The sequence below is a fragment of the Suillus paluster genome (assembly GCF_016628075.1).
Source record: "Suillus paluster strain FC165 chromosome Unknown EDB91scaffold_77, whole genome shotgun sequence".
Taxonomy (NCBI): domain Eukaryota; kingdom Fungi; phylum Basidiomycota; class Agaricomycetes; order Boletales; family Suillaceae; genus Suillus; species Suillus paluster.
In genome coordinates, this window is record NW_024537637.1 from 95,719 (window position 1) to 121,408 (window position 25,690).

Genomic DNA, 25,690 nt, shown 5'->3' on the forward strand with positions numbered 1-25,690 from the left:
CCTACCTACAAAACTGAACCTTCCATTATGACCGTGTACAGCCGCCTTGTGGCTTCCATGAATGAGAACACGTTGTGCAAGCTCGGGTAGAAAATGAAGGAAGGGGAAGACGTTATTTAGGTGAGGGACAGACTGTGTGCTATCCTCAGGAACTAATGATGTTTGAGCAGGCCGTGGAGCTCCTTTCAGGGGACTAAGCGACCTGCAAAACACTCGGGACAAGTTGCAGATTGAAGATTGTTCTGTTGAATTGAGCCTAGCTGCCCAATAGTTGCCTGTCACTAAGTTGGTGTGTCAGACAAAGTTTCAAAGTGACCCAATCAAAACCCAATTCGCGGCGCGAAAAACTCGGTCACGTTATCCACTTGTAAAGTCACGCGGTGGTTTCATCATGATCAGCCCGCCTTCGGATCTGAACTCATGGATCATTTTGGAAGACTCACGCTAATGACGGTATTTTACCATTTGATTACTGCTCTCTGCGCCTCAGGTCTGAGGCGTCACCCTGGTTAGGTCAAGCCGACCATTGGGCCTACTAATAATCATCTGGTCAGAATCGTTGCACATCCTCGGCGTCTCGGGTCATCCGCAGGTAATTAATATTGGCTTGCATTACAATACATGTCGCTCGCCAAGAACGACATCTTCTGCGAATGTACACGATTTCATTAATCCAACCTACCACCTACAGAGCCCTTTTAGGAAAGATACGATCTTCGGGGCCGGGAATTGTCAATCGGAATCTCTATGATCCTAGTCGGGATAGCGAGTTCCGGCAAAAATCGCTGCAGATGATGTATCTGACCCTCGCTTGCGATCAGACTGCTTGATGCCGTCTCCATCGTCTTCCTCGACGAGTTGTTGAGAGGAGCGACCACCGATGCTGGAATATTGGTGATTGGACCCGCCAGCGGGACGGGAAGTGATAGCCGTCCCCTCAGTTGGAGGTACCCCCTGGATGTGAAACTGTCGCAGATCCCGCTACATTTCAGGATGAGCCTGATCTCTTAAGACGTTCCTGAAAGCGATGACTAGCATGGCCAATAGTCACGCATGCGCCGTCAGAGCGGCGAAGCGCTAGACGACACGAGGTCGTAGAAGAGACACCCATCACTTCCCATCAAGTCACCCATCACTGTCACAGCCTGCAGTTCCTCGCGTAATCGATCCCCCACCTCACAAATAACCCGTCAGCTTAACCGTTAGGATTTATCTTCATTTTGTAGCCCCTCGATCCTTCTAGGCGAACCGACACGCCGCTCACATCAAGGTTCTGGAACGTGGGCCTCTCGATATGAAGGCCGCATTTGGGGTCCTATCCCTATGTTGGGCCATCCTTCCAGAACCACACTAACTTGGTGGTGGCCCACTGTACCTCAGCCTAGCTTGCACCCTTCTTTCGAGTGTGGTTCGCAAACATATATATTCCAGTGGTTGAGTATGAGTGGATCTTAAGCACCACCTTCGACTTTGACAACTCTCTTCCAAATGAACTTCAGCATTGCTCCTTGCCTCACTCTGTCCCCAACGGCCAGCAGTTGCCCCTTCGAGGCTATCAGGTTATCGTTCACGTCTAATCTCAGAATTCCTCTGGGGCCGGCGGCGTTCACCCCAGGTGGCTCAATATCCCTTGCATCACCACATGTTGAGATCTGGCTTCAAAACAAACAGGTTTGAGAGCAAGCATCCAAACATGATGGATAAACACTGAAAGATGCATTCCAGGTGCTCATACGAGACCAAAACACCACCCACGGAACATATGTGAATGGTATCCGAATAGTGCAACAAACTCTTTTGCAGAATGGCGACATCCTTGTAAGCATTCGCGTTTTGCAAGTAGCATATTCATTAATTGCTACGTTTCTGTAGACATTGGGCGTTCCAATAAATCGGTCCTCGGGTGTCCCCGCCAATGTAACCAATGACCAACTTAAGCCCATTAAAGCAATTGTGACTATTGTGGGTGTCTGATCGCCCATTAGCAGCTACGCTGCCAATCATAATTATCGTGGCCGTAATTGGATGTCGCGATCTTCACGATCTGTTAAAAAAACCCATCACCCTTGCACCAGTAGATTACTTTTACACTGCTCTTCATTCATTTCTTTCTTCTGTATCGATCGTACTCTGATGACAGTGACCACGCAGTCGCATAGTTGTAGCATGCTTAGATGTTTAGCTTAGATATGCGAGTATTGAGTGCGCCGCATGTAGAATAGAATAGAGAAAGCTGATGGTGATACATATGTTTGAGGCACGCTGAATTAGAAGGCCCCCTAGAGCCTCCTAGACGCCATGACACCAACAAATTAAAATCTTATCACTGGCGCCAATCTGCCAACCTAGAGTGTGGAGCTTCGATTGATTAGGAAGGTGAAGAGCTTATTGGACGGGCATCAGCAGATTCAGCACGGTACTTAAGGGTACTTACAGCTACAGCGTTCATGGATTTAAAACACCAGCTCCGGTGGTCCAATATTCCAGTTTGATGTAAGTTTCCGCCTCATTAATAGGTTCAACAAACCTAAACTACCTCTTCCCTAGTCATCTCCGTCGTATCCTCCATAGCTATATCGAGGACAAAGATAAAGATCTATCTAGCCATAGGCTATCAGCGTGGCTCGTGTTCTTACCCTAAGTGCTTGTTAGAGTAAAGAATCACATCCTTCGAAGCGTGGGCTCTGGCACACACCATAATGATACACATGATCTGAAGAGAAAGTGAGGAAGACCAGCCAAATGGAGAACGCGAATTCGTTTGATCACCGTGCCGGGCCTGAAAGTGTAGCCTCAAGGTGCTGCTTTTCATGCCTATTGAGTGTCCCAGAATGTTTAGTCTCCGGACATATGTAAGCTCTTCCGCAGCCTGTGCGGAACAATTGTTGCAGCGATGATCGGCAGACAATTCAGCACTTGCTCTTCTCCGATCCTCGGAACGCGCCCGTTAAACCATAAGTTTCTGACCATTCGAATATTTTGGCACACTTCTTCGTTGATCGATGAGAATTGTAAAGCGTGCTACCGTATTGGATGATTAAAGCCCCACGGAGGAAAGTCCACGAAGGTTAAAGCTCCCGAACAAGTCCCAAAAATGCACTGATAGTCTCCGTCCCCAATGTGGACCGAAAATTCAACAATCGACTCAAAATGGAATGTGCGTACTATCGTCACCGGAATAAGGCCCAACCGTAACGGCACGTAGCATGAGCATGAGCTGGTGTGTGTGGGCAGGGAAAAGGGGGACGGTGAATATCTAGCAACTGCGAGGTCGAAAAACAAAGGATAAATCTCGGTGAACGATCTGATCAGTTGTAATTCAGTATGTACATTGCAGCATGTTGCACAGATTACCCACTGTCCCGTTTGATGAATACGTCCGCGCAAAGTAGTCTCTGACGCAGTGGGAAACTTAACTGATAGCGAATGGCTGCCTGGCCCTCGGTCTCCGCCAACATCAGAAGACTGATGCGTGGAGAGACGGACAATTCCCGCTAAATCTCTTCCGCGAGTGACATATTAGCCTGCTTGTTCTTCACGTAAACAAGCACGTTCAGGTGAAAAAAATACTCACAACGAGAGCGGATTCAGAAATTAGAAGGCCTACTCCGTATACCGATGCAGAACGGGACTTGAGCTCAGTTGATGGGACCGATGACCTTGTTGATTAATTGAGTGGAATTTTCGTGGAATGTGCCCAAGGTATACCACCCGAGTCAATATTGCTATCATCCAGTTTGCAACGAGGACGACATCCTTCCCAGTGATGAGATCATCATACAGCATCATACGGATGTTATTGACATTACACGCACGAAATCTGGTTTCTCAACGTCATGGAGAACCGTCACGCGTCATCGATCGTAATGTTAATATGCCAATCCCTGATGACTAACCGAAATGTTTTGCTTGTGAGGCAGTCATACTGGCGATCGGGCTGCCAAATCCATTAGTGTGCGACTGCACGGTTGAAAAGTGCAGGATAAACCTGCTCAGAATTCGGTAAACATCGCAAGAATGGAGACGACTCCAATGACCTTGCTCGCACCTCCCGCATTTTTGCCGATAATGGTGATGTCATTGAATCTCCGCCAAACTTCGCTATAGGTCGATACATTCAAAGCCTGCTCGCTGGTCAAGAAGTCCAACGTTTTCATCACAATATGCACATGCAGCAGAGCCGAGCGTTTGAACGATAACCAGCAGATATCCCAGAGTACCGATAATTCCGGGGGCTGTGCTACACAGAATCTTTGTTGATGAAAAGTTGATGAGAAGTCATAGAATGTCTGCAACGACAAAGCCATACACCTGGCACCATAATCAAATGTACCACCCTATATGTCAACATGAGCGCAAGCAACTCAAGGTACCGGTTCAAGCTCACATAAACATAAACTGTCCTAGGAAGATTGTCACCGTCAGTGGAATTTGAAGGTCATGCATTAAGGAGGAGTAATGTATGCACCAGTAAACTGGAAGGCGTCAGTGTCTCAGTACCACACAAACCTTCTGAACCAACGCCGACAACAGCGAGTGATCCGGAGATTCTGGTATTCATAATCTCTGGATGCCCGCAGTTGCGAATGGTGCCATCGAGCGGTTGAGCAGCAAAAAATCCCCCAAGGAGGCACTACCAAGCGACATCGCAGACCAATTTACCTCACTGTCAAAGCGGAATAAGCAATATAGCTAAGATTCACGACAGGACCCAGAGGAGCTGCACTTCAGGTAGGAACCGGGCTGCTTGTGCATGCCCGCCCACGTGCGGAGCCGGAAGGAGTATGCCAGAGATTGTAACAGTTCAGCGGATTTGTCCTCCATGCGACAGGGTCTCACTTCATCGAGGCTTCATCTCCGTCGATTCTCCGGGCAGACCACAGAAACCAGAAATTCTGACCTGTATGGTACATGTGCGATTTGTGACGCCGCTTGATTACAGTAGGGATGTCGGTGGGAGCTGACTCAGCACACAAAAACGTTATGTAACTCAACCCAAACCAAACTCAACCGTTAACTTGCTTCTTGTCATCCTGGTAGCAGTGGCAAGTCCGCTATCATTCAAGCTGTGGTTTGAGCAGGGAGGCTCACTAGGCGAGGGGAGTATGCATGCTGTCTCTTAGCCGGCGGAGGATAGCGGTATCAGCATGCACTCACATGCCATGCTTGCGCTCGTTTGCAACGAGCTCGTCTAACACTATCTCGTCGATACCATCCATCACTCGAAGCCATCGGAAGAATCGAGGCAGAGGTGGTCAAAATCTCACTGAACGCTATCGCAGGCTAGAAAACATACTTCGGGGAGAAAATGCTAGTATGAAGCAGATATCCGAACTCTCCCAGGGGGTCGAGGATGCATCCAAGGCCAGGCCGCCCCCGTTGACATCCCCCCCGCGCCACGATGCGCAAACATCTCCAGATACCATCGCGGGCTTTATGATTCCCGAAGAACCTATACCACCATCAGATGAAGGTAAATTCTTGCACTTAAGCCCAGTTCCCAGCGTCTAACATATATGCAAGAATGTTGCATGTCTGGATGTGCAATTTGCGTCTATGACCTTTACGAGGAATCTCTAGAAGCTTACAAGGAATCGATTGCTACGTTGCGCTCGTCGCTTTCTGCACTCTCGATACCAGAATCCGAGTGGCCAGTACGCGTTAGAACCAATATACCGACTACAGCAAAGAGGAACGAGGTCATCCTCAGTGCATTTGAGGAAATGGAGCGTCAGTTGAAGGAGAAGAGGAAGCGGAAAGCTGCGGTTGAAGCCGAGAGTTAGTTTGTGGCCACCAGCTGGGGATAGCTAGTGCTTACTAACGTTCGGCTTCCGATAGAAAGAGCAAGAGGAGAATTGCTCTTAGATGATACAGAGATGTCTCCTATAAACATCCAGATGTTGTATGAAGGCATTAGATGGATACTATTCCCGAAACGTTGAGATCATGGCCTGCACAAATTCCGTTTCGCGATATACTACATATTACGAGTACTATACGTTCTGTGTATGTCTGATTCGAACACTAGGTGTACGATAATCACATTTCAAACTGCACTGTTCGATACACACCAAATCTGCCTCCGCCACTTGAGGCCCCTTGTGCATCTGCTACCATGACTTCCAGCACCGCCTTCAAGACCTTCTCGCTAGCGAACGAGATATTTGAAGTTTCACCTCAAGATGAGATATATGACTTTGATGTCGAGGCTAACAAGCGGATAAACCGGGAGGCACCATGGGACAAGGAGTATGTCGGCATAACCCCATATCACTTGAGCGCACCATTCAATGACCTCCCTGATAGCCCGCAATACTTTAAATCATGCAAGATCTCAGCCGTTGCTTTGATAAAGATGGAAAGCTTGAATAGCTGAGGTTTCAACGGACGATCTGACGCTGGCTCCTCTGCAGGTCATCCATGCACGTTCAGGAGTGCCGCATGAGATCATGGGACTCATGCAAGGCAAGGTGATGGGCAACTCACTGGTCATCATGGACTCCTTCGCACTTCCTGTGCAGGGCACGGAGACGCGTGTTAACGCTGCGAATGAAGCTAACGAGTACATGGTAAAGTATATTCAAGAGAGCGAGAAGGTACGGATTTGAGCCTTGTAGGTAACCTGCGCTTACTTTCGTTTAGGCCAAAAGATTGGAGAATGCCATTGGCTGGTATCACTCTCATCCAGGCTATGGGTGCTGGCTTTCCGGAATAGATGTGGACACCCAAATGAATAACCAGCAGTTCCAGGATCCTTTCGTGGCTGTCGTAGTGCGTCCATCATCATGCCCTGGTCCGATCTACTGGTCTGACCATCAGTGCCACAGATTGACCCCAATCGCACAATCTCTGCTGGCAAAGTCGATATTGGTGCCTTCCGCACGTATCCACCAAATTATACGCCTCCTCACATATCAGCTTCCGAATATCAGTCCATTCCCCTGAACAAAATCGAAGATTTTGGTGTGCATGCGAACCAATACTACCCACTAGATGTGGAGGTGTTCAAATCGAGCTTGGACACTGAGCTGCTCGGTCTGTTATGGAACAAGTACTGGGTCAACACACTCAGCCAGAGTCCGTTGATTTCAGTAAGTAGCTTTTGATAGTTTCACTGGGTTAAACATACAACATGCGCACAGAACCGGGCGTATGCAGTGTCACAGATTGTAGATTTGCATCAGAAACTCTCGAAGGCCCAGACCTCTGTTTCCAGCACACGAGCACCCGTGCCAACACTGAAGGGTCAGGATGAGAAGGCATCAAGTGCACCCAAGGTATATCATCGCCAAATTCTCTGTGCACTGAATATTCACTGAGTGCTCTTCGCCGCAGAAGGAAGAAAAGAAGAAAGAAGACAATCAACTTGCGAAGGGTGTGAAGGATAGGTGGGTTTTATGCAGTTTCATCCGCAGTCAAGCTAATGTTTCCCTCGCAGTTCAAAAATTGCCGCAGAGGCTCAGCATGGGTTGATATCTCAGGTATTGAAAGATATCATTTTCTCTTCCCGACCAAGTCAGCATGCAGGGGCCACTCGCGTCACGGAGATGATAGACACTGCAATGACTGTCGAATAGATCTGCATTTTCTGGACATTCCTTCTGTATCAGTTGTAAAGCATACTGCACCCTTTATATCATTACGAAGAGTCTACCTGCGACCAATTACAACTTCAATTGAGAGACTTGCCAACTTGACATCGGGATTGGGGGCGCTTCAAATTCACGCTCCGCCACAGCCACAAACAATGTCAAACAACAGTGTCAAACCTTGGTGTAGATAGTGGTCTCGCCCTGCTCGACAACGTCAACGCCTCAAGAACAAGTCAATCTCAAAGTGAGCAAGTTATTTCCGACATTTCATGCATCTAGAGAGCTCTACGGAGGAGAATAAGCTTAGAAACATGTCTTTCTTGATGGATGTTACTCTTCCTGTCTGGATGTGTACTGATATATTCTGTACTAGATGGGCCTTCAAGAATACCAGGTCGTTGGACGTCACTTGCCCACCACGAATGAGCCCAACCCTAAAATCTACCGCATGCGCATCTTTGCGCCCAATGAAGTCGTTGCAAAATCGCGATTCTGGTATTTCCTCAGGTACGCCAGCCAGCCAGATTTTTTTAGGCGCATGTAACAGCCACCTAGGCAATTGAAGAAGGTCAAGAAAGCCAGTGGTGAAGTCATTGGTGTCAACGTTGTGTGTATCCCTTGCAGCCGTTCAAGTGGCAGGCGGAACGGGATTGCTAACGGTCTATATGACCTGTGTCACAGATTCACGAGGCAAAGCCTTTGAAGGTCAAGAACTTCGGTATCTGGCTCCGCTACGACTCGCGATCGGGGACCCACAACATGTACAAGGAGTTCCGTGACCTCTCCCGTGCTGATGCAGTCAAGAGCCTTTACCAGGACATGGCTGCCAGGCATCGTGCCCGCTTCCGGTCGATCCACGTATGCTCTGACCCGTTCCCGTCTTTTGGATGTCTTTTGATATATGTATCTCTTCAGATTCTCCGCGTTGTTGAGATCGCCAAGGCCGATGATGTCCGCCGCCCATACATCAAGCAGCTCCTTACCCCCAACCTCAAGTTCCCTCTCCCCCACCGTGTTGGAAAGAGTGCTGCGACTTTCGTTGCTAACCGTCCTTCCACGTTCTGATTTTATATCACGATGCGAAGGCAGCACGGAGTATGGATTTGCATGCATACCTAAGTACGGGTTCATATGTAAAATTTTCTTCGTCCTGTGGAGGTCGACATTCATATGCATATATGGCATCCAAGCTCATGATTCCCATCCTTTGCGAGATCTGTAGCCGGCACATTCTGTTACCCTAGGGGCTTCCACCACTTTGATTGACGACGGAGCATTTAGCAGTTGGTCGGCATGATCCCATTCATTAATACGTTCGCAACACACTTGGAGCTCCTGCTGAGTAGCTGTGACGCTCTCGTGTCCCCTCGAATGCGTTAGACTTCCGTTGATGGTAAATGCTAGCCAGAAATGTCCTAAACCCAGGTGGAACGTAGTACTTGTCAAACAACAGACTGTCAAATGTCGGTTGCCATTGGCACCTTGGCATACGCATATTACATTAATATTCCGGTCGTTCATAGCTTCTTGTGACAATGAGCGCTGAGCGCTGAGCCTTTGTTTGCCGATAAGTGCTAAGCTTGGAAAGTTGGAATGCTGTGCTGAACGCAGCCGCAGCTTGCCGTACGCATGCATGCGGCGGATTAGAAAGGACTCAAACGTAAGTAAGTTGCTGATATAGCTTTACGCTACCTTCCTTGCACGATGATAGTCTCTCCACAGGATCCTGCAGATCCAACTACCTCTGAACTCAAAGCTCACCTGGACACCGAGAATGTGCCTACACAACTTCCTGGAGAAGCAGTGCGCATTATCTTGATTTGTTTTATGTCTGTTCTCGTTTCCTAATCTCTCTTGTAGCCCCCTCCATCATATTATAGCAACCCCTCGGGGCAAGATGCAACTACGAGTACATCCTCTTCCAGCCATCTTGTTCAGCCCCCGTTCAAGTCCAAACCAACAAATTATCTGAATCTCTTCAGTGAGCATAGCTCTATGAAGGGGGAGTACGTCATAGACCCTTGCATGAGCATCCCTGCTTCTCTTCTTCCACCCCTGCGTCCGGAAGAGAGCGAGGCAGACAGGAAAAATCTGTGCTTGCGCTCGACAAATGGATCTGTCAACGCAGAAGTATGGCTTCTCCGTGCTCGAGACGGCCAACCTTACGATCCTAAGAGGCCCGCAAAACGCACGATACTCGACGTTAGTTCTGAACATGGTGCTGTTATTGTGCGGGTTGTATGTCCTCCATTTGATCATCCGTGATTTCCTCGTTGATTTGAATACTAGCAAACAATTCACGGGGCTGCCCCGTTCTTGCTGACCATTTCCGCGAAGAATGGCACTGCGAATGTTACCCTTCCACGCTCCTTCCACGGTCTCCTTCTTTTATCGACCAGGCACGGCTCCGTCTCACTCGCTGATACTCTCTCCGAGAATTGCACGCATTTGAGTCAGGTGGATTTAACTCGAAGATACTTTGTTGGAGACTTGTCCATGGTTAATGACAGTGATTGGACTGGAGATGAACTGCGGGTTGAAGCAGAACATGGAAGGATCAGGGTAAAATACATTGAAGAGGATACCAAGGCAGACCATACCAGCAAAGGAGGGCTTTTGACTCGATTATTCGGGTGGTAGTGGACGTTCCTGGAGTTACATGTATGACTATCTCATGTACAACTTACAATCAACGCCATGTGATGATGATTGACAGCTGCCTCACGCCTGCCTTCTTTGCCTTTATCATTGATGCCGCAGTTCGCAGCCGCAGCACCGCAGCATTCCGGCCTGTACATAGGCTCGTGAACTCTCCTGATGATTTCCTTGACGAGTTTCCCTCCATCACCATTGGTCCCCGATGATCATCCCAGAGAAACAGTTCCAGAATGAGCGTGCAAAGGCGGCAGAGGCAGAGCAAGATCAATCAGAGGCGGTGATAAATGCGGTGGATGTTCGTTGATGAGATATCTCCTAGACATTGTTAGGATTGACCGCTGTCTGCAGGATGCACTCCCTCCAGCATATTCAGATCATGTACAGCATACACAGATTAGAAGCTCGGGTTCCACGGAGCTTCAACCTCCCTCCAAGCCCACCAATTTCCTCTCGCTTATACTCAAGGATAAACACATACGAGGATCCTATGTGATCAACCCTCTAATGCAAATACCCCTCAGTCTACTTCCTCCACTGAATGCCGGAGAAACGGATCAGGACAGGAAAAATCTGTACCTTCGCACAAAGGATGGGAATATCAATGCTGATATCTGGTTGATCGGTCAAGAGGAAGCTGCTCCTAAGAACAAAAGACGCACTACCCTCTCGCTAAGCTCCAACGATGGACATATTACGGCTAAGATTGTGAGTATTGATGATTACGAACAGTGCACCGTCTAATTCGCTCTAGAATACGGTCAAGGTCGTTGCTCCATTCCTGTTGGACATTTATGCACGCGACGGACGAGTGACCGTCCTTCTACCTCGGTCATTTCACGGCCCGCTTCTCCTGATCACCAGGGAAAGTGCAAAGCTTTCCGACGAACTCGTGCAGCGGAGCATGACATTAAGCACCCTCGAGCATATGCAGCGATATTTCGTCGGTGACTTTTCGCATCAGACATTTGGTGACGATTGGAATGGGGACGAGCTCAAAGTTGTGTCTCGGGATGGCAGTGTTACGATCAGATACACGGACGAGGTTGAGCTACCGAAGAGTGGTTTCTTCAGTCGAATATTCAGCAGTTAGATCACTTACATGAACGCTGCGTATGTATGGGCCAGGCATTACTATATATGTTCATTTCTGCAAACGCACCTACTTGGGTCTTGCTTCAAGGTCACCACAGCCCAACCACAGCCGAGAGAAAAATCAACGGATCATGTAACTAGTTGAACAGGCCGTGGTAGACCTTCGAGGTAATGTATCGGAGCGCCCCCTGTCGCCATCCCGGCGTCCCTGTTCTAGACTGTGGCTGTGAGTAGATAATCAGCAATGATGATCGGCATCGTCCGAACTATCCTTTTATCAGAGCAGCCTTCGTAGACCGTTCCTCTCCCATCCATCATGTCTAACTGTTACGTGAGTATATCGATGATATTAGCGACAAGGGGGATTCGTATCTGACATATCTGATTTTTATAGTTCGACATCACCATCGGCGGCAAGCCAGCTGGGCGCATCACCTTCAAGCTCTATGATGACGTCGTACCGAAGACGGCCAAGAACTTCCGCGAGTTGTGCACCGGTCAAAACGGTTTTGGATATGCTGGCTCTGCCTTCCATCGTATCATTCCCTCCTTCATGCTCCAGGGTGGTGATTTCACCAGGGGAAACGGCACTGGTGGAAAGTCCATTTATGGCGAAAAGTTTGCTGGTGAGAGTCCTTCCGCGGAGCCGCGTTCAGACTACGGCATCTGATCGTAATATTTTAGATGAAAACTTCAAACTTAAGCACACTAAACCTGGACTTCTGTCCATGGCAAACTCCGGCAAGAATACTAACGGCTCGCAGTTCTTCATCACCACCATCGTCACTAGCTGGCTTGACGGTGCTCACGTAGTATTCGGTGAGGATCATCATCAAGGAGTTGTCGATCAGAACTAACTTGTGTCTCAGGTGAGGTTGTCGAGGGCATGGATCTCGTGAAGACTATCGAGAAGAATGGGACTGATTCTGGCAAGCCCAAGGTTGAGATCAAGATCGCTGCCAGCGGTACGCTTTAAGACATGAGACTAACGCAGAGAGGTCCAGAGGAAGAAGATACTGTCATGAATATCTTGTACGTTTTGGCATTATAGATAAGTATATTTTGAGGAAACCAAGCTTGAACCAAGCCGTATCCCAATGACGGGGATTAGATCTGTCATCTGATCAGGATGGGATGAAATGTTCGCAATCGATGTTCTATTTATATATCATCAAATTGCCATTAACTTTCAAGTCTTGGCTCGGATCCGCCTTTATCGCCATGGCCCATGGGGCAATGATCCCCGCCTTGGACGTTCCAACAAGGAATGGCACAATACCTTGACAACCTTGCAACGGGTGCAACAGTGATGCGACTAACTTGGAACATCTACGCACAGGACTATATTACGTCTAGAATGCTTTGGAGTCGTCGACTTTCCAGTTTCCGCGAAAATGATTGCGGGAAGGACCGTTAACTTCACGGCTGGTATATACTTGGTCAATTGCTGCCCCTTCCAAACGCCCTTCTTCTGTTGTATATCACTTCATTGTAATGGACACTCCTAGTCACTCAGAAGCGCAGCAGATGTGAGTGATACACGCATAGATTGACCATATATCCTGATGGCGAATGAATATTCCAGGTTGTTGTGCATTTACGCCATTCTGGCGGGAAATAGTACTACCCTTTTTATCCTTGGTCTCGGGACAATAACGCAGTATTCTAGGTATCCTCATATACGACCACATAGTAACCTTGCCAGAGGAAATCGCGTTTATTTGGCGTCGTCCGAAAGCAATGTCTGCAGTCTTGTTTCTCGTCAATCGCTATGTCGCCGTGCTTGGCAATATATCTTCCTTAGTTGTGGATTTCCTGCCTCTTTCAGATGAGGTTCGATGATTTCGCGATACATGTACTAATGATCAACTGGCAGGCTCACAACTTATTTCTGTAGAGGTTTGTTTCACTCTGGTTCTTGAATTCATGTTGTTTTGCTCAACAAAGACTTAGCTGCTCGAAATATACGCTGGTCAGACAACTGCTGATTTTTTTCGAAGTAATCCTGGTTAGCAGTGAGTATAATTTTATTGCAAGAAATTTAAGTGCTGAGAACTTCAGTCATACTCACCATTCGCACTTATGCTCTCTACGGTTGTAGCAAGCGTTTGCTTGTTTGTATGGTAATCATTATGGTTGCTCTTGCGACAGGAGCTTCTGTACGTGTTCGCATAGAATTTCGGATTTTGGAGTCTAATTATCGTTTCTACTAGGCGGGATCCTTTGGACATTTTTCAAGCGATGCTACCAGCTTGCCAGGAGTTGGCTGCTATAAAACATATACGACAAAGACGTACGTCATCCTTATCGTCGCTCTGCGCGCCTGCTCAAAAATCGTTGCAGAGCCGCCCGTCAGTGAATTCTACGTCACATTTGCATGAAACTTGACCCTATCTAATTGCAGGCCTTGGGCTGGCATGGTTGGCTGGACTTGTCTTTGATATATTCATCTTTGTCCTCATAGTGTACAGGATTTGCAAAACTAAAGGTTTGCCGCGGTTATCTCTAGTCACCAGGAGAAATATTATTGATATCATCTTTTGTGATGGTGAGTTTTTCACTGAATCAGTACTGTAAACACTGAATCAACCGGACGCAGGTGCGATGTATTTCGGGTGAGATCGTGGGTGAGATCGTGACTCGAGTAAATCTGACTCGTATTCCTTCAGAGCGATGGTATTATGCCAGATCCCGAACATCCTGACATTCTACGTGAGTCAACGAATGGATATTGATGGAGTCGCACAGTGCTCACAGCTTGAATCAGGTTGATTCAGTGAGCATATACACCCGCATCTTATATTTAGGTTGATTACTTCCTGACGATTGCAAGGTTGCCACCGCAGGCATGCTGGCCACATTTAGTATCTGGTGAGTGTTTGTTGTGATAACCACAGATTGATGTTTGAGCGTGTACTCCAGCATATCTGTTACTCTTATATCTCGGCTGATGCTTAACCTGCACAAATTCATTGACGTTGGCATTTTATCCACCCCCGCCCGGGACGACGACCACAACCTCGCCTGTCTTTACCACTAGGATCGACTTACAGTTCGCGATTTCCTCTCACCGATGATAGGCTAGGTATTGGATTCTATTTCTGGATGCGGAGTTGCAGAGATTCATGTCGGCTGTTCTTAGTCTTTTCTTCAAAGCAGCACAGCGTACGACAGGTGCGCCCGTGCCACCAATTATGTAGACATTCATTATGCTAATTATTGGCGTATGTATTCTTCTAGTAGTAGTAGTATAGCAAGATATATATAATCACAGGCCTCTCCACTATTACTGGTTAAGCCCGTCGTTGGGTTGCTGAGCTTCTTACTCTCCTACGTTCCGGGGTCATGTACATCCACTGAACGGACAGGAATCAGGAAGATAGTCGTCTCCCTCTTCTGGTGGAGAGGACTTTTTGGTTTGCCGTCTTTCACAAGCCGATTATCCCCATGCATACAGGGCGTGTAAACTGAAAGAACGACCTATCTTAACCTTTATATATGGTCTGTCTTGGGAGACCAAGTAGTAAACTCATGTCGGACGTCATGATTAGCGCGCTACCGGAACATCTCGCGGTCTACCAAAGTCGAGGTAAAGCTAAGTCTGGCTTGCATGCGTTCATAACCTAGCTTGCAACGCAGATTTGAGCATCTCACGATGGGCGTCGTTGACCTCTGCTGCCGAAAGTCATTTTTATCTCCACCAGAGGCGGCAAAATCGACAATCAAGAAACAAAAATTGTCATAAAAGGAAATTGCACCTAAGGCGGCTCGATGGGTGATTGGGGGGGTGCACGTTGATTTCCGCGTTATTTACCGTTTCAGGTAATTTCTTGCTTTGTGGTGTACGCGATCGTGGCAAGTAACACTAGGTAACACTCCGTGGATTCCTCTGAACTGCTCAACATACGTGCTATCAGATAAAATGATGCAGACGAGAAGCACGAAAAGTCTGTCGCCGATGGTGAAAACTGTCGTCCCGACGTGTTTGTGGTGCGCCGCTAGCGATGTATCCTTGTGGGTCCACATGTTGTAACAATTACCGAAAAAGTTGATTTCACAGCGCCAATTGCGATGGCGCATTTTTTCCAGCTTCTTTTGTAGGTCCACGTGCAATTACTCGCTTGATTGCTTTCACTCTTCGCCCTGGGCTGTCGGGTATATATCTAGGGCCATGATAGTCCTATCATCCCAACAAACCAGTCCCGCCGCGCCTTCCGACAGCCCAACGAAGCCTATCTCTAGTACTTGACTCTCAATCACAATGTCTACCTCCTCCCGATTCTCCAACGTATTCGGCACCTGGCGCAAGGCGTCGGCGTCCTCAGCTGACGTTGATCTTGAGGCACAAACCGTTACCTGGCACACGCGCCTCCTTCGCTCTTCCCGCTGCCACCCAGGCAGCTCATTTCGCTGCTGCTCCTACGCGCACACCTGAGCAGAATGACAACACTACAGACCCCATGGATGACTTTTTCGGGGTCACTCGCACTCGTGCGACCCATGAGAGTCGTCATGACTCATACGCTCCTAGTCGCGTTTCCGTGGACCATCGAAGGAGAAGCGCCTCCTCCATATGCGGATGCCACTGAGCTTCCTGCATACAGCTCCACTCCTGCTGAGCCTGTAACGCTTGCTATGTATCTGTTCAAGTTCGGGTTTTGTGAGCATACCTCTGCTCTTTACTCATCCGACTTTTTCTGATCGAATCTCTCTCAGTGTTCCCACTATTCTGGGTACTTGGAGCAATCATCCTGCTCTCGCCACTCAAGGCTCCTGCTGACTTTGAACCAACAAAGTCTGAGGTTGAGCGCCAGGAGTTGGTCCAGATCATGAGAGAGACTGAGATCAAGTGGGCCAAAAGATCCGCTTGGGCACTCCTGATCTTCCTTATTGTCATTGGCATCATCGCTGGGGCTATCATCGGTGTCTTGAGATCATGAACACTCGACACGCACCCACTTTCCTCCCTGCACGACTATCTCATTTCCTTAAACTCGGCACGCACGCACTTCCCCCCCTGCACGACTCTCATTCCCTCAAAGACCATAGCATGGGCTTCATTTCCGCCTTCGTATTTCATTTCAATGTCCTGAGGGTGGCCTCAGGTCATAATCACCCGATCTTTCCTTATATTTCTCGGAACCAAAATTTGTTGTATCAGAAGTGTTTCCTCACAATTTCCACTCCAACAAATGGGACACACTGTATGACTAGATGTCCTTACTTATGACTATATTATGATTGCAGGGTAGAATAACACAATCTCTTTGAAACTTGGCGTGTGGGCTAGTCTGAGGCGGCATCTGCGGCAAGCGCCGGAATAAGTCGGAGAATAAATCTATGAATTGTCCAACTTACTAAATTATTGTGGGTATTTTAAGCGTTGCTCGTTTCCTCAAAGCACTTCCGTCGCTCGTTTTCACAGTGTCCTCTGTCTTTACCCGTTCCTTCCACGCAAAAAAACTCGACCATGTTCCGCCGTATTGCCCTTGCTTCCGCCGCCTTGCTCAGTGTTGTGTCTGCACAGTTGACCATCATATCTCCTGGAGCTAGTGACTGGTGGGGTGAGTACCTAAAGTTCCAGACCTTTAAACGTCGCAATGCTGATGATTTGATTCGTGTACTTCTTCGTTCTTCTGCAATCTTCTGCTCGTAGTCGCGTCGTCGCAGAACACACTCTCGTGGACGTGTTCGACTTCTCCATATATGAACTTTACCATTCTGTTCGTACGGTCTCACTTCGTGCGCGTGAGAGCCCGTTTAACTAATCCAATCTTTTATGTAGTGTCGCCAACCCAAACACCGCAATTCTCGCTTCACCCCTTGCTATCATTGCCGTTCAAGAAAACTATGACTGTTCCAAAACCATCACCCAGCAGCAATCAGCGCAACCCGCTGGTACCGGCTACATTCTTCAGTTCGCAAACACTCTGAACGAAACCGACGTGCGTGAACGTTTCTCAGGCTCATTGACACATCGTGGTTAACATTCTTTTTTCCTCTCAGATCTACGCTCAGAGCGAGCCATTCGAGATCAAGGCTCTCGGTTCGTCTTATCCCACCACTACCTCTGGTGTTGGCGGCACTGCTACCGGAACTGCTACCGGCTCCTCTAGCAGCACTACTTCAACTTCTACCAAGACTGGTGGTACCCTCGCCCAATATATTCCTGTGGGCATGAGCATGGCCGCTGCTCTTGCTCTGGGCTTGGTTGTTGCCTGATTTCAATCTCCAATACAGATATCCCTTTCTATTGTCTTTTTTCCTTCAGGACTTTGATGTGGATGCCTTTCGTCCGTGTGTTGAATGTCAGTGTTTAACGCCTTTTTTAATGTGCAGTGTGACGATTTTGGACGTTGTGGTTTAACGCACTGTTGTTTTGTTACTACTTGGATCGCGTTATGTGGTGTAATTGCGCAGCTGTGTTCATGACCTAGCGATTCCCTTGGCCTGAAGCTTGAAGATGTGGCGAGCCAAATCATGACGTGTTCTGGCCGTGTTATCACCATCGGTTTGACTATGTAGGGATGTAGGAAAATGCACATCGGCATTTTAGAAGAATCGTAACTTGGTAACTTGACTACCGCTCGTATGACCCGAACATATGAGCGGCCTGTCGTGCGGATGAAGGCCATAGCCTGATCCTTAGAGCCGACGGTACCTGGAGGTGTTAAGGCGTACTAGTAGGCTGCTGTCTAGAGTTTGCACGTACAATGCACAAGTACCACCGCACGGACGAACACGTACATATTATCCCTACTGTCTGCATAGGGTACGCCCAACATACAATAAATGAGTTGTAATACATAAAAAGAAAAAAGGGCTAAGAATGATTAAGAATATTTTTGTACTTCCGAGTTCAACAGGAATCTTCGTGCCTTTTAAATGGGCATAGAAAGTCGAATCTAATACCAGCCTACTCATAGTCAGAGTAAACCGCAGACTGTACGTCGACTCTAGTGGTAATAATAGCGAGGCTGCGGTCATCATCCCCGGCGGAGAAAATGCCGGTGTCGACAGATTTGTGTAGGTTAAGCATGAGCCGAGAGATGAGAGTGACGGAGATGCTGAAGATCATGATGTAAGATCGATCCGTGTTCATCGCATCGACCACTCACCAGCTAGTAAATGTAGCCAGATTGCCTCTGATGATATCCTTGCCAATTATCAGGAAATAGTCGACCTAAATATGAGATATGGGTGTGTGCTCACTGAACCACACTGAACCATGGTGTGAGCGTGCGACTCGATTGATATTTCATTCGTCGACTTACGTAGTAAGTCAGGATGTTGGGTAGATTAATCACCGTCATCACTCTGAAGGAAGGCGGATCAGATCACTCGAATCGCAGTGTCGCTAGCAACTCTCACCCAAAATACAGCGTACCTGCGTTCGCTTGGTTCAGTATTTACAATAGGGATGCAACGAAAAGATTCACCATCTTGAAACATGACACCAAGGATGTTTCTCCTGGATGTTAGCAGAGAAAACCGTAACGATTCCCTAGTTTTGCAAGTCCTGAACACTGTGAGGATAAACATGACTAATTCGTAGACGAATAATGCTAGCCATGCCACCCCATGACCTGCAATGGCATAAGATCGCGAAATCGTCAATTTGCATGCAATTCACTGACGGGCGGCTCTGTCATGACTTTTTGAGTATGTATGTGCGCAGAGCGATGAAGAGAATGACACACGTCTCTACTGTGTACGTTTCATGGCAATCTCCTACCATATTGGTCGCACTGCCTGAATCATTTATAAAGGATCCGGCCTAAAAAGATCAGCAGAGTCCAGAGTCCAAAATTTCGAGTGAACACGTACAAACGCTCCTCCCCCAAGAACAAGGCCGATGATTATCATCCAACCAAGCAGGCGCTTACTACGGTCGTAAAGAGCATAAGTGCGAAGACACAATATGGCTGAAAAATTCATCAGTATGTGCATTTCTCGCGATAAACTTCTAACTCACAGCAAACAATGAATTGTTGAAAAAAGAGCAAGACCTCTCTGGTTAGCACATATTTTGAACAGCTAAGCCTTCGTTGAGCAAAACATCAGACAATCAAGAACTTGAAAGTTGAAACCTCTGCGAAGAAAAGTTGTGAGCTTGCTGATTGAAAACGGGCATAAAGAAATAATAGAACCTTATTTGAAGCCGGCAGGAAATTACTAAACATGCCAAAGACATTGCCCAGCAGAGCGACATAGCGATTAACGAGAAACAACATTGCAGATAGTGCTTTCGGACGATACCAAATAAAAGCGATTTCTTCTGGGAGGGTCGCCAGGTGGTCGTACATCAGGATACCTAGAATATCATGTTAGGGTCCGAGGGCAACAATAGAAAGCCCCAGTACTGTTTGCCGCAAGAATGGCGTACGAGTGCACCAACCTGGCAAATTGTAATGTTAAGTCGCGATCAGGATAGTGTGCGTGTATCACTCACATCTGCCGCGCCTCCGATTCTGCAGTATTCATTGCAAAGGCAATATCATAAGAGGGAGGGTGTTGAGAATTGTCCGGCGTAGTATTATATCCTTCCCGTAATGAATCAGGTATTATGTACACAGGCCAGCAAGGGCAACCACGGAGACTAGCGAGTCGAAAGCGTCTATAGACGTTATATGGTGCTGTGCATGGATGATAGATCTTCCAACTTGAAGTCAATGATTGGTCCATCAGTGTTCCTATCGCACGGATGATTCAACGTGCGCTGTCAAACTAATACATGACCGTCTTCCGGAAGCACAGGAACCATTGCTAATACAGTAGGCTATCTCATATAATGCTTAGCGTCGGGACCACAAAATCTTTATGCATTATGACATGTAACATATGTCACATTTTGTGCCAGATTGTGACTTCACGTGACTTCGCGTGACTCCGCACAAAGGTGTAACACATCTACTGTATCTGCTTAACGAAAACAAGAGTCTATTGTAATCTGCATTTCGTGAAGGAGCTCCTCACGTCGTAAGTGAACTCGAAAAAGACGGATTTGCTTCATGAGTCCGAGTCTGGTGTCATGGCAATGCGCGGCGATACCAGCCCTCGCACCTGAGGCCTGAGTATGTATATATATACCGTTCTTATGTCCGTGCAGCTTCGAGATTATCTTAGTTAACTGCAAGAGCCACGAGGTTCGCTTTTACGCTTGTTTCGTCTTACGGAAACTACTAGACGATATCATGGGAATGGACGCTACCTGACAAGTCGTTTAGACACAATGTCTGGAATCAAGAGAGCGACGATCTCTGCAGCCCTCTTCGGATACCAGAGCGCAGACAATTTCAGCTCAATCAATCCAAGAGATCTATTGCATATGTACGTACACAGTAAGGCTGGGTGCAGTCAACGAAGGCTAGCAGATATATGGCATAGGGACGTCAAATTTTGTAGCACTTATCTTCGGAACCACAGGCGTCATAAAACAACTTTGAACCATAATCCAAGTCCTGGTCACCCAGCGGTTTCATCATCATCATCTTTGTCCACAGAAACATGCGGTTCATCATCCGAAAGATACTGGCACTCGAATGCCATATCCAATGCCGTGCTTGGGCTGAACAGCGTAAACTTTGATTTCCCCAGATGTACCTTCACCACTGAAAACATGTATCCTTTCGGTGGCGAGTCGCTTCGTTCGCGAATCTCGTCAGCGATCTCTGGCCAAATAGGGTCCTCACCAGGGAATTGTTCAAGCTTCTGCAGGGGAAGTACATGGATCGCTGTCGGGAACACAGTCATATCGAGCATGAGTACGAGTTTGTTACTGAATGCAGGAAACTGCTGCCGTGCTTCACGAATCCTCGTTTCCACGTCTTCGGCCGATCCCGAGATCACACTGGTTTCAAAGCCTCCGATGACTTGGAGGCTCTTGCGGATATCGCGTGAGCCCTACGGCCCTGATAACCATCACGAAGGTTGAGATTTCCATCGCGAAGCATGAGATGAAGACGGAGAGACTCACCGACAGTGCACCTTAGAACTTGACACCACTTCTTGTGTCCACTGCGCCAAGCAGCCCTTTGGCATTTCTCCGAACAATAAAGTGATGTCAAACATCCTGAGCACCGACGCTTTTTGCTGACAAACCCGGATGCGCGCATGCGACACTAGCACCTGTATCAGCGGGCCCGATAAAACCACTAAAGATGATCAGCGTACTCCTGGACCACTGCACCTGTATTCATGGAAGTTCATAGGCTCTACAGTGGCATGATCCATAGCATCGCAAGTAGCTGTCATGACAAGTTGGAGAGCAAGCCCCAAACCTTCGTCGCGTCTGTCCTGTGGTTCGATCATAGTAGAATTTTGCATGCGAAACCAGTGTCGGAAAATAGAATCAACGACTTTGTGGTATACGAAAAACGTGGCCAGAATGAAGAGTAACTCTACGTCACCCATGTGGCCTCGGGGCGGGTGATTGCGACGAGGACGGTTGGAATGAGGCGGGCAAACAACCCCCTTCGGCATGGTTTCAAGGAGGCCAGCATCGATTGCCTGACATACACTTGTTACCCCGTCGTCTCCATCGCGGATAGCAGATGCAATATACGAGTATCCCGTCCACAGGATGTGCTGTCTGGCCGCTAGTCCCATCTCTGCGTGCAAGTCCATTTCCTCACTTGCTTGCACTAAGATCCTGGGCAAAATCTGAGTTATTGGGTCCACCACTGTACGAATCGAACCTTGACGGATAAGGTGTGCGCGACATGAAGCGTCTTGGTAACTGATGATCTGGAGGAATTGGAAGGAATAACGGAGACCGGTGGTGAAGACGTGGAGGTATCGTACGTTCTGATCGCTTGGTGTCCACGATCGAGGTTCTTTTACAGCAGCAGCGTCCTTGGTAATCCGACGGATGTATCTGAGAAGGGTGAAGACAACGGGCTTCACCCCTCCGGCAGCATGTATATAATTCGATAACGGAAGAGTGATTCTATCTGGATCTTCAGATTCAGATATACAAACATAGTTTGTTAGCGGAAAGGTCGCCCGGAGGATCGAAACTTGAAGGCGGTCCCCTGTAGTTCTAGGGTCGCCATCGAGTGCATCGTCCTTGAGGTTTCCAATCAATGTCCATAACTGTGCAACAAAGTTCTGGACAGAAACGGAAGACCGGAGCATGTGACGCCCCTCCTCCGAATTCTGGCAGATGAATGTGATCGGGTGTAGGCACATGTTTATAGCTTCAAACACGTTGCAGAGATCGGGGCGCGGGGGAGTAAGTGAGACATCGTAAGGAGGAGGGAGGCAATTTCGAGCGAAGAACCGCATCCATGGATATATTTGTTCCCACCTCCTCAAGATATTGTTTGTAACAGCGTCGCCCTTAGTAATACGGTCGCCATTAGAGGTTGAAATCCTCATCAGGCCCATGAGAGCCTACTTGGCGCGCAGGATGATAGGAGTAGTCTTGGAGTAGATGTAGTTTGGTACTCGAACTGAATCAAGTATCGCGTGAAAGATGGGCACCAAGGAAGAAAAACGGGATGCATCTCTGATCGAAATCAAGGGAATCAGCCTTGCCAGATCTCCAAGAGATCCCTGTAGAGCCTTTTTTGCTGTGATCTTGACTGCGGGTTAGTGATGGTATCGATTTTGTATGTTAAGGGACACAACCTGCGTCGCAGCCGGCAGGGACTTCAGTGCTTGCGTTTCGTCTATACTGAGCTGCAAGGTTGTTCCCACCGCCATGAGGGGTAGCTATGGGCTCTGTATGGCGGGTAGGCTTCAGCGGGGAGCAGGTGAAATAGTCGATATTTGATAAGTCGAGTTTTGGTATCATTAAGTAGTATGCCGTGGTCAATACCCCAATCACAAAGCCTCGTGTCCGAATCTTGAAAGTGCATAAGATCCACTACTTGCCTTGTTGAATGAAGACATCGTTGCCTTCATTCCAAATAAAAAGCCCTAGTTTTTAGATGGCTGGACACCATCAATATTGTGATATGATCAAGAGTCAGACATTTGCACTTGCAAGCCGCGTAAATCCGTAGACACTGTAGAGTTTGTTGGAGGAAGAATTTGGCGTTTATTTTGTGTAAGTAGTTGATTATGTAAATAAATTATTTTGTTTGCAACATGTTTGGTACAAACAACCGTACGCCCATCAGAAACGACATTCTCTCGTCCCGACTACTGATACACTCGATTTTTGCAGGTAGTATAAGGGGTTGGATCTGCTTTTGAAATTTTGCATTATGGGCAGGGTTTATTTGCACTACCGGGTCATCGATAGTATAAGCCCGTCCGAGCATGTAAACCCACCAGTAACTGCATCATCCAGCCTTTCTCCAAGAATCTCCGCGACGCGGGATCCGGGAACAGAATCCAATACAAGTCTACCAATGGTGAGAGGAAATAGCGGACTGTACGTCGACCCTGGTGGTAAGAACAATGAGGCCGTGGTCGCCGTCCTGGGCGGGGGTGGAGAAGATGCCAGCGTTGATGGATTTGTGCAGGTTGAGCATCAGCCGAGATATAAGAGTAACAGACATGCTGGAGGCCATATTTAAAATCGTACCGTGGCTATCGCACCAGCCACTCACCAGCTAGTAAATGTGGCCAGACTGCCTCTGGTGGCAACCTTGCCAGTGGTCAGGAAATAGTCCACCTGAATATAAGATGCAGGTTTATACGCTTACTGAACCAGACTGATTAAAGCCGTGAGCACTTTGCGACTTCAGTCAATATCCATTCGTCGACTCACGTAGTATGTCAGGATGTTCGGTATATTGCACAGTACCATCGCCCTGAAGTAATGTGGATTAGATTCACTCGAATCAAGCTCTCACCCGGAAATCTCACCCGAAATACATCGCACCTGCGTTCGGTTGGTTGAGCGTTTACAATACCGATGCAATAGAAGCTTTACCGTCGTGAAATATGATATCAACAATATTTCTCCTGGTAACCAGAGACAACCGCAACAAACCTCTAATTCTGAAAATCCTGTACACTGTGAGGGCAAAAATCAGTAATTCGAAGACAAAAAGTGCCAACCATGCCAGCCCAAGACCTGCGAGTGGGTAAAGTCACTGACATCAAGTTGCATGCAAATATGACTTGGAATTCACTGACGGGCGGCTCTGTACCATTTTTGAGCAGGCGCGCAAGAGCGACGATGAGGATACGCACGTCTTTGCTGTATATGTTTCATAGCAGCCAATTCCTAGCAAGATGGTCTCATTACTTGAAAAGTGGCCAAAAGTTCCCGCCTAAAAAGATCATCAGACTCCTGAGTCCAAAATTGTATGCGAATTCATACAGACGCTGCTCCCGCCAGTCCAAGGCCGATTGTTACTATCCATTTAACCAAACGCTTGTTGCCTCCGTAGAGAGCGTAAACGCGAAGGGTCAATATAACTGAGAAGCTCAGCATCTGCATTTCTGCCAATGAACTTCTACTCACGACAAACGATGAATTGTTGAAAATAAATAAGCAGTTGTCTGGCTAACACGTAGTGCGAACAGCTATGTCTTCATTGAGCAAACGACGGATAGCCAAGAACCGGAATGGAACCTCTACAGAAATAAGTTGTGAGCCCGTCGGTTGAGTACACCCACAACGAAGTCATCTGACCTTATCTGAAACAGGCAGGAAATCCATAACTAAGCCGCAGATATTGCCGAGCAGAGCGACATAGCGATTGATGAAAAATAACACTGCAGAACGTGCTTTCGGACGACACCAAATAAAAGTGATTTCTTCTGGGAGAGTCACTATATGGTCGTATATCAGGATACCTGGAACATCGCGTTATCATCCCGAGACAAAAGAAAAAAAGCCTCATTACTGTTTGCCACGAGAACCGAGTACGAGTGCATCAACCTGGTGCAGTAATTGCCGCGATCAGGATGCGTAGTAAATCTGTATCACTCACAACTGCTGTTTTTCACTATTATCCATTCATGATAATGAGGCAATATCAGAGGAAGGGTATCGAGGACATCCGGCGCAGACCAGTATTATATAGTACCAGCATATCAGTGTTGCGGTTGATCAACGTTCGAAAAGTTCCTTCCCGCAATCATTGATCAGGTGCTACCATGATGCGCGAGCCTGAAAGGGCAAACACACGCTGGGAACTGGTCAGAAAATCCGAGCATCGGAGTCCTACTAGAATCTGTATCCATTACAATGATGAGCCTGCAATACACAGGTGTTAAGAATGTTCTGCACAGGTCAGTACTATACCAGTGTTGCGGTTGATCAACTCGAACGTTCCTTCCCGCAATCATTAATCGGATGCTATGGATTGGCGCGAGCCTGCAAGGGCAAACACACACTGGGAAGTTGGAACTGGCCAGCGAGCGACTCAGGATCAAAGCCTCCG

General features: G+C 47.7%; 14 protein-coding genes across 14 annotated transcripts; 10 read left to right on the top strand and 4 right to left on the bottom strand.

Annotated features, from left to right (window-relative positions):
- Positions 1 to 1,034: 1,034 nt before the first annotated feature.
- EDB91DRAFT_810891 (uncharacterized protein) lies at positions 1,035 to 2,406 on the top strand. The gene is made up of 3 exons (XM_041328469.1): positions 1,035 to 1,671; positions 1,726 to 1,818; positions 1,873 to 2,406. Exons 1-3 carry the CDS (start codon positions 1,489 to 1,491, stop codon positions 1,972 to 1,974), a joined length of 378 nt encoding a protein of 125 aa, XP_041172654.1. The 5' UTR covers positions 1,035 to 1,488; the 3' UTR covers positions 1,975 to 2,406.
- Positions 2,407 to 5,157: 2,751 nt separating this feature from the next.
- EDB91DRAFT_1059958 (uncharacterized protein) lies at positions 5,158 to 5,783 on the top strand (the record flags this gene model as incomplete). Its single annotated transcript, XM_041314300.1, has 2 exons — positions 5,158 to 5,473; positions 5,524 to 5,783. The coding sequence occupies 2 exons, from the start codon at positions 5,158 to 5,160 to the stop codon at positions 5,781 to 5,783; spliced, it is 576 nt and encodes a 191-aa protein (XP_041172655.1).
- Positions 5,784 to 6,057: 274 nt separating this feature from the next.
- EDB91DRAFT_1159413 (JAB1/Mov34/MPN/PAD-1 ubiquitin protease-domain-containing protein) lies at positions 6,058 to 7,685 on the top strand. Its single transcript, XM_041319743.1, has 8 exons — positions 6,058 to 6,249; positions 6,307 to 6,357; positions 6,413 to 6,596; positions 6,643 to 6,771; positions 6,828 to 7,091; positions 7,143 to 7,277; positions 7,336 to 7,388; positions 7,439 to 7,685. The coding sequence occupies exons 1-8, from the start codon at positions 6,116 to 6,118 to the stop codon at positions 7,575 to 7,577; spliced, it is 1,089 nt and encodes a 362-aa protein (XP_041172656.1). The 5' UTR covers positions 6,058 to 6,115; the 3' UTR covers positions 7,578 to 7,685.
- A 280-nt stretch (positions 7,686 to 7,965) lies between these two features.
- Positions 7,966 to 8,657, top strand: EDB91DRAFT_1059930 (60S ribosomal protein L18A; the record flags this gene model as incomplete). The annotated part of the gene is made up of 4 exons (XM_041314298.1): positions 7,966 to 8,099; positions 8,148 to 8,199; positions 8,274 to 8,450; positions 8,508 to 8,657. The coding sequence occupies 4 exons, from the start codon at positions 7,966 to 7,968 to the stop codon at positions 8,655 to 8,657; spliced, it is 513 nt and encodes a 170-aa protein (XP_041172657.1).
- A 519-nt stretch (positions 8,658 to 9,176) lies between these two features.
- EDB91DRAFT_811235 (uncharacterized protein) lies at positions 9,177 to 10,342 on the top strand. Its single transcript, XM_041328471.1, has 3 exons — positions 9,177 to 9,395; positions 9,453 to 9,830; positions 9,882 to 10,342. Exons 1-3 carry the CDS (start codon positions 9,297 to 9,299, stop codon positions 10,230 to 10,232), a joined length of 828 nt encoding a protein of 275 aa, XP_041172658.1. The 5' UTR covers positions 9,177 to 9,296; the 3' UTR covers positions 10,233 to 10,342.
- On the top strand, positions 10,110 to 11,416 carry EDB91DRAFT_811312 (uncharacterized protein). The gene is made up of 2 exons (XM_041328472.1): positions 10,110 to 10,955; positions 11,002 to 11,416. The coding sequence occupies exons 1-2, from the start codon at positions 10,554 to 10,556 to the stop codon at positions 11,338 to 11,340; spliced, it is 741 nt and encodes a 246-aa protein (XP_041172659.1). The 5' UTR covers positions 10,110 to 10,553; the 3' UTR covers positions 11,341 to 11,416.
- A 242-nt stretch (positions 11,417 to 11,658) lies between these two features.
- EDB91DRAFT_1239222 (cyclophilin) lies at positions 11,659 to 12,318 on the top strand (the record flags this gene model as incomplete). Its single annotated transcript, XM_041321825.1, has 4 exons — positions 11,659 to 11,673; positions 11,737 to 11,968; positions 12,027 to 12,161; positions 12,212 to 12,318. 4 exons carry the CDS (start codon positions 11,659 to 11,661, stop codon positions 12,316 to 12,318), a joined length of 489 nt encoding a protein of 162 aa, XP_041172660.1.
- Positions 12,319 to 12,738: 420 nt separating this feature from the next.
- Positions 12,739 to 14,566, top strand: EDB91DRAFT_811178 (uncharacterized protein). The gene is made up of 12 exons (XM_041328470.1): positions 12,739 to 12,871; positions 12,928 to 13,175; positions 13,296 to 13,357; positions 13,404 to 13,501; positions 13,556 to 13,635; positions 13,686 to 13,693; positions 13,747 to 13,890; positions 13,942 to 13,957; positions 14,012 to 14,054; positions 14,110 to 14,118; positions 14,176 to 14,213; positions 14,265 to 14,566. Exons 2-12 carry the CDS (start codon positions 13,171 to 13,173, stop codon positions 14,380 to 14,382), a joined length of 621 nt encoding a protein of 206 aa, XP_041172661.1. The 5' UTR covers positions 12,739 to 12,871; positions 12,928 to 13,170; the 3' UTR covers positions 14,383 to 14,566.
- A 752-nt stretch (positions 14,567 to 15,318) lies between these two features.
- On the top strand, positions 15,319 to 16,596 carry EDB91DRAFT_1159424 (uncharacterized protein). Its single transcript, XM_041319744.1, has 4 exons — positions 15,319 to 15,659; positions 15,685 to 15,872; positions 15,898 to 16,002; positions 16,059 to 16,596. Exons 1-4 carry the CDS (start codon positions 15,604 to 15,606, stop codon positions 16,280 to 16,282), a joined length of 573 nt encoding a protein of 190 aa, XP_041172662.1. The 5' UTR covers positions 15,319 to 15,603; the 3' UTR covers positions 16,283 to 16,596.
- Positions 16,597 to 16,708: 112 nt separating this feature from the next.
- Positions 16,709 to 17,564, top strand: EDB91DRAFT_1227968 (uncharacterized protein; the record flags this gene model as incomplete). Its single annotated transcript, XM_041321011.1, has 4 exons — positions 16,709 to 16,906; positions 16,999 to 17,065; positions 17,128 to 17,287; positions 17,349 to 17,564. The coding sequence occupies exons 1-4, from the start codon at positions 16,813 to 16,815 to the stop codon at positions 17,562 to 17,564; spliced, it is 537 nt and encodes a 178-aa protein (XP_041172663.1). The 5' UTR covers positions 16,709 to 16,812.
- On the bottom strand, positions 17,295 to 18,387 carry EDB91DRAFT_811407 (uncharacterized protein). Its single transcript, XM_041328473.1, has 3 exons — positions 18,221 to 18,387; positions 18,055 to 18,165; positions 17,295 to 17,986 (listed from the first exon to the last, which is right to left on the bottom strand). The coding sequence occupies exons 2-3, from the start codon at positions 18,148 to 18,150 to the stop codon at positions 17,567 to 17,569; spliced, it is 516 nt and encodes a 171-aa protein (XP_041172664.1). The 5' UTR covers positions 18,151 to 18,165; positions 18,221 to 18,387; the 3' UTR covers positions 17,295 to 17,566.
- EDB91DRAFT_1159427 (uncharacterized protein) lies at positions 18,388 to 20,136 on the bottom strand. Its single transcript, XM_041319745.1, has 10 exons — positions 19,795 to 20,136; positions 19,706 to 19,740; positions 19,493 to 19,656; positions 19,318 to 19,381; positions 19,170 to 19,267; positions 19,043 to 19,119; positions 18,980 to 18,987; positions 18,782 to 18,928; positions 18,617 to 18,729; positions 18,388 to 18,563 (listed from the first exon to the last, which is right to left on the bottom strand). The coding sequence occupies exons 1-9, from the start codon at positions 20,025 to 20,027 to the stop codon at positions 18,710 to 18,712; spliced, it is 846 nt and encodes a 281-aa protein (XP_041172665.1). The 5' UTR covers positions 20,028 to 20,136; the 3' UTR covers positions 18,388 to 18,563; positions 18,617 to 18,709.
- Positions 20,137 to 20,807: 671 nt separating this feature from the next.
- On the bottom strand, positions 20,808 to 22,730 carry EDB91DRAFT_1085732 (uncharacterized protein; the record flags this gene model as incomplete). Its single annotated transcript, XM_041315932.1, has 3 exons — positions 20,808 to 21,245; positions 21,330 to 21,470; positions 21,516 to 22,730. 3 exons carry the CDS (start codon positions 22,728 to 22,730, stop codon positions 20,808 to 20,810), a joined length of 1,794 nt encoding a protein of 597 aa, XP_041172666.1.
- Positions 22,731 to 23,620: 890 nt separating this feature from the next.
- EDB91DRAFT_1159446 (uncharacterized protein) lies at positions 23,621 to 25,663 on the bottom strand. The gene is made up of 12 exons (XM_041319746.1): positions 25,151 to 25,663; positions 24,937 to 25,100; positions 24,766 to 24,829; positions 24,622 to 24,719; positions 24,492 to 24,571; positions 24,435 to 24,442; positions 24,229 to 24,372; positions 24,162 to 24,177; positions 24,064 to 24,106; positions 23,999 to 24,007; positions 23,903 to 23,940; positions 23,621 to 23,852 (listed from the first exon to the last, which is right to left on the bottom strand). Exons 1-12 carry the CDS (start codon positions 25,179 to 25,181, stop codon positions 23,696 to 23,698), a joined length of 852 nt encoding a protein of 283 aa, XP_041172667.1. The 5' UTR covers positions 25,182 to 25,663; the 3' UTR covers positions 23,621 to 23,695.
- Positions 25,664 to 25,690: the final 27 nt, after the last annotated feature.

Coding starts and splice junctions, on each gene's coding strand:
- EDB91DRAFT_1159446 (XM_041319746.1), bottom strand. CDS start 25,181: ATGCACTCGTACTCGGTTCTCGTGGCAAACA. Junction 24,720..24,765: donor TCAACAATTCATCGTTTGTC/GTGAGTAGAAGT, acceptor TGAGCTTCTCAG/TTATATTGACCCTTCGCGTT. Junction 23,853..23,902: donor CTGGCCACATTTACTAGCTG/GTGAGTGGCTGG, acceptor TATGGCCTCCAG/CATGTCTGTTACTCTTATAT.
- EDB91DRAFT_1159413 (XM_041319743.1), top strand. CDS start 6,116: ATGACTTCCAGCACCGCCTTCAAGACCTTCTCGCTAGCGAACGAGATA. Junction 6,358..6,412: donor GCCGTTGCTTTGATAAAGAT/GGAAAGCTTGAA, acceptor GGCTCCTCTGCA/GGTCATCCATGCACGTTCAG. Junction 7,092..7,142: donor GCCAGAGTCCGTTGATTTCA/GTAAGTAGCTTT, acceptor ACATGCGCACAG/AACCGGGCGTATGCAGTGTC.
- EDB91DRAFT_811235 (XM_041328471.1), top strand. CDS start 9,297: ATGATAGTCTCTCCACAGGATCCTGCAGATCCAACTACCTCTGAACTC. Junction 9,396..9,452: donor CACAACTTCCTGGAGAAGCA/GTGCGCATTATC, acceptor TCTCTCTTGTAG/CCCCCTCCATCATATTATAG. Junction 9,831..9,881: donor GTGCTGTTATTGTGCGGGTT/GTATGTCCTCCA, acceptor TTTGAATACTAG/CAAACAATTCACGGGGCTGC.
- EDB91DRAFT_810891 (XM_041328469.1), top strand. CDS start 1,489: ATGAACTTCAGCATTGCTCCTTGCCTCACTCTGTCCCCAACGGCCAGC. Junction 1,672..1,725: donor TCTGGCTTCAAAACAAACAG/GTTTGAGAGCAA, acceptor GATGCATTCCAG/GTGCTCATACGAGACCAAAA. Junction 1,819..1,872: donor TGCAGAATGGCGACATCCTT/GTAAGCATTCGC, acceptor ACGTTTCTGTAG/ACATTGGGCGTTCCAATAAA.
- EDB91DRAFT_811178 (XM_041328470.1), top strand. Junction 13,358..13,403: donor CGAAGTAATCCTGGTTAGCA/GTGAGTATAATT, acceptor TGAGAACTTCAG/TCATACTCACCATTCGCACT. Junction 13,502..13,555: donor CTCTTGCGACAGGAGCTTCT/GTACGTGTTCGC, acceptor CGTTTCTACTAG/GCGGGATCCTTTGGACATTT.
- EDB91DRAFT_1159427 (XM_041319745.1), bottom strand. CDS start 20,027: ATGGACCAATCATTGACTTCAAGTTGGAAGATCTATCATCCATGCACA. Junction 19,741..19,794: donor GAATCGGAGGCGCGGCAGAT/GTGAGTGATACA, acceptor ACAATTTGCCAG/GTTGGTGCACTCGTACGCCA. Junction 18,730..18,781: donor TGGTGTCATGTTTCAAGATG/GTGAATCTTTTC, acceptor AAGCGAACGCAG/GTACGCTGTATTTTGGGTGA.
- EDB91DRAFT_811407 (XM_041328473.1), bottom strand. CDS start 18,150: ATGTATTACAACTCATTTATTGTATGTTGGGCGTACCCTATGCAGACA. Junction 17,987..18,054: donor TGCGGTGGTACTTGTGCATT/GTACGTGCAAAC, acceptor GTCGGCTCTAAG/GATCAGGCTATGGCCTTCAT.
- EDB91DRAFT_1159424 (XM_041319744.1), top strand. CDS start 15,604: ATGTCTACCTCCTCCCGATTCTCCAACGTATTCGGCACCTGGCGCAAG. Junction 15,660..15,684: donor ACCTGGCGCAAGGCGTCGGC/GTCCTCAGCTGA, acceptor GTTGATCTTGAG/GCACAAACCGTTACCTGGCA. Junction 16,003..16,058: donor TCTGTTCAAGTTCGGGTTTT/GTGAGCATACCT, acceptor AATCTCTCTCAG/TGTTCCCACTATTCTGGGTA.
- EDB91DRAFT_811312 (XM_041328472.1), top strand. CDS start 10,554: ATGAGATATCTCCTAGACATTGTTAGGATTGACCGCTGTCTGCAGGAT. Junction 10,956..11,001: donor GACATATTACGGCTAAGATT/GTGAGTATTGAT, acceptor AATTCGCTCTAG/AATACGGTCAAGGTCGTTGC.